At 51.3% G+C, this 2,809-nt stretch overlaps 1 protein-coding gene across 1 annotated transcript; it reads right to left on the bottom strand.

Moving 5' to 3' along the window:
* Window positions 1-1,764, bottom strand: LOC4343433 (probable carboxylesterase 3). Its single transcript, XM_015790085.3, has one exon. The coding sequence runs from the start codon at window positions 1,626-1,628 to the stop codon at window positions 246-248; it is 1,383 nt and encodes a 460-aa protein (XP_015645571.1). The 5' UTR covers window positions 1,629-1,764; the 3' UTR covers window positions 1-245.
* Between the last annotated feature and the right edge of the window lie 1,045 nt (window positions 1,765-2,809).

The following is a 2,809-nucleotide window of genomic DNA, read 5'->3' as shown; positions in this document are numbered from 1 at the left end:
TAAGGAAAGTAACAAATCATATCCTTTGATTAAATTTTTAGATCGAGCACAAGAAATATGTGAATCAGTAATCCGTAAAAATAAAAAAGAAAGACAGTATATTTGTATAGGGCACTTTTATCGAACAGTGTCAACATGTCATAATTAAGATTATTATTGTTTCTATTATATATTCTTCGAACGGCACGATGAAATGCACGTCGTCTTCTGGGAGAGATTAGCCAGGCTAGCTGACGGTAATCTCATCAAATCGTCACTCCACGGAAGGGAGGCTGACACTGGCCGCTCCCTGCAGCTGCTACCCCTCTGAAATTGTAAGCTCTGGTCCGGCCAAATGACATCCCGTAGCAGCTTGTCTTTGATGCTTTCCCGCTGGGACCAATGCTTAATGACGCATTAACCGTCGGATTAGAGCTTAGTCGTCCAGTCTTAGCAGCTTTCCTGTCCATCCTATCAACGAATATTGCCTTGTATGCCCTAGCAGGCATGCCAAGAAGAATCTGCGAGGAATTGGCAGTGTCGTCACTGTACGTCGACGACCACTCGTCGAACTCTGGAAGAATGGTTGCCGGCCACCTCATCGCCGGCGATGGCGCCGGCGCCGGCGGAGGTGGGCATGGGCTAGGCGGCTGGTTGATGAACTGCACGATGCTCTGCATGAGCCTCTTGCTGGTGGCGCGCAGCGGGCTGTAGAGGTGGAAGCCGTGGTCCTCGCCCTCCGACTCCACCACCGTCACGTCGCCGCGCATCCGGGACGCGAGGCGGCGGCCGCGGTCGCGCAGGGTGTCCCTCCCGGCCACGGCCATGAGCACGCGGCGGCAGGGCAGGGACGCGAGCTCGTCGTCGGCGGGGTCGATGCGGGGGTCGTCGTTGTCCGCCTGGCCGGCCGTCACGAACGGCCAGAGCCAGTCGACGCCGAACGCCGGGAACACCGACGCGCCGTCCCAGACCGTCTCGCACGGCAGCCTCTCGGGCCCCCAGAAGAATGGGTGCACCATGATCAGGCCCTGGATGCCGCCGCCGACGTTCTCGCGGCCGGCGCGTGCCACCGTGTGGTAGGCGATGTTGCCGCCGGCGCTGTCGCCGGCGACGAACGTCCGTCGCAGGTCGCCGTACTCCGCGAGCCACGGGTCGGACAGGGACTCCACCCACCGGAACGCCGCCCACGCGTCGTCGTACGCCGCGGGTATCGGGTGCTCCGGCGCGAGGCGGTACTCGACGGACACGACGAGCGCCCCGGCGCGCGACGCGAGTGAGCTGGCGTACCGGTGGTACGTCCGGCAGAAGGCGCTCTCCGTGCAGAACGAGCCGCCGTGGAAGTACAGCACCACGGGTAGCCTCCTGCCACCGCCGCCGCCGCCGGTGGCCGCGGAGGACGGGAGGAACAGCCGCGCGGACACGCCGTTGTCACGATCGACGACGACGTCCCTCGTCGCCACACCGACGCCGCCCCTGCCCCTGCCGGCGTCCTCCGACGCCGGCACGTAGGAGCTCGTCAGCAGCCGCTCGACGCGGCCGTCGGTGTACTTGCGGATGAACGGGTAGAGGTTCACGGCGACGTCGGCGGCGGTCTGCCCGTTCATTGCCGCCATTGCCTCCCTGATCATCTTCTCCTGCATGCTGGCCATCTTTTTCTTGCAAGTTGATCGATCGATCGATCGAGCTAGTTCTTGCTGATCACTTGATTAGGTATACGAGTTGTGATGAGCTTACGAGCTAAGCTATAAGCTAAGGTTGCAGTGTGCGTCGTCGGCCGTGGTGTGCGTTTGGCTACGACGATCTCGTGGCCCTTTTATAGACGCAGTGGATGGTTGGTAGAATTCCAACTAACTAAACCGAGCTGAGTCCTTGATGCGTGGAGAAACTAGCTAACACTGTTAGCCTAACAGAGGTTTCTGCCACCGGATTTGAACGGTGTCTTGTTTTTCATACATGGCCACTTTTGAAAGTCTCTTCTGTCCGTTTTAGTGTTAAGTCTTGCCATTTCGGTGTACTTTCATACCTTTTTTATTTCCCACGTTTCAGCGAACTTTTGTTTGGAGATCGCAGCGGCAGTGTTAGCACGTACAGAATGGATCTGTCTCCATCCGTCTGTTCAGTGGAGTGTGGATTTCAAATTCTCCAGGTGAGGTCCACCAATTATTTGCAATTTAAATAGTTATATTTATGAAAAAAGATGTATTTAAATGTGATATATTACTCCACAAACATGCAAGTTCAAGTTTTACTTTTATGAGTCGTAATAAAAAATAAATTAAATTTATTCATAGTCCAATTTGTTTTTTTTCCATTACAACATGTAGAAGTTAAATTTGATCTTACATGTTTGTAGACTGATCTACCACATATTAAACCATCTTGTTGAATTCTTTAAAAAAAATTTGTAACTATTTAAGTGACACATGCAAATAATGAGAGAATATATCTTCGAGAGTTTAGAATAGTTTTCTCTTCTGTATACTTATGAAAGTGATGCTTAATTATTGTTCCTAAAGAGGATTCAGCGGTTACTACTGCAGTAGTGCAGTATTCCCAGTCCCTTTCAACTCTTTAACATTCAGAAGTAGTTCAAGGAATCGTACGTTGACGGAGTAATAAAGAAAGGTTTAATCATTATTGCCGATTAATTAGATGAAAAAGATGGATTTTAGTTTTATTTTTTGGCAAAAGAGTGATGGATTTCAAATGTGAACATTAATAATGCCGATCGATTTATTGTGATATTCTTGTATGAAAATCTTTTGAAATAAACTACTACTCCTACCAGAGATCTATGTTGTGCTGTAGACATATCCTGATCTGGTTTGTT

The sequence above is a fragment of the Oryza sativa genome, chromosome 7 (assembly GCF_034140825.1).
Source record: "Oryza sativa Japonica Group chromosome 7, ASM3414082v1".
Lineage (NCBI taxonomy): Eukaryota > Viridiplantae > Streptophyta > Magnoliopsida > Poales > Poaceae > Oryza > Oryza sativa.
Note: the sequence above shows the minus strand (reverse complement) of the source record. Positions and strands in the feature narration are given on the sequence as shown.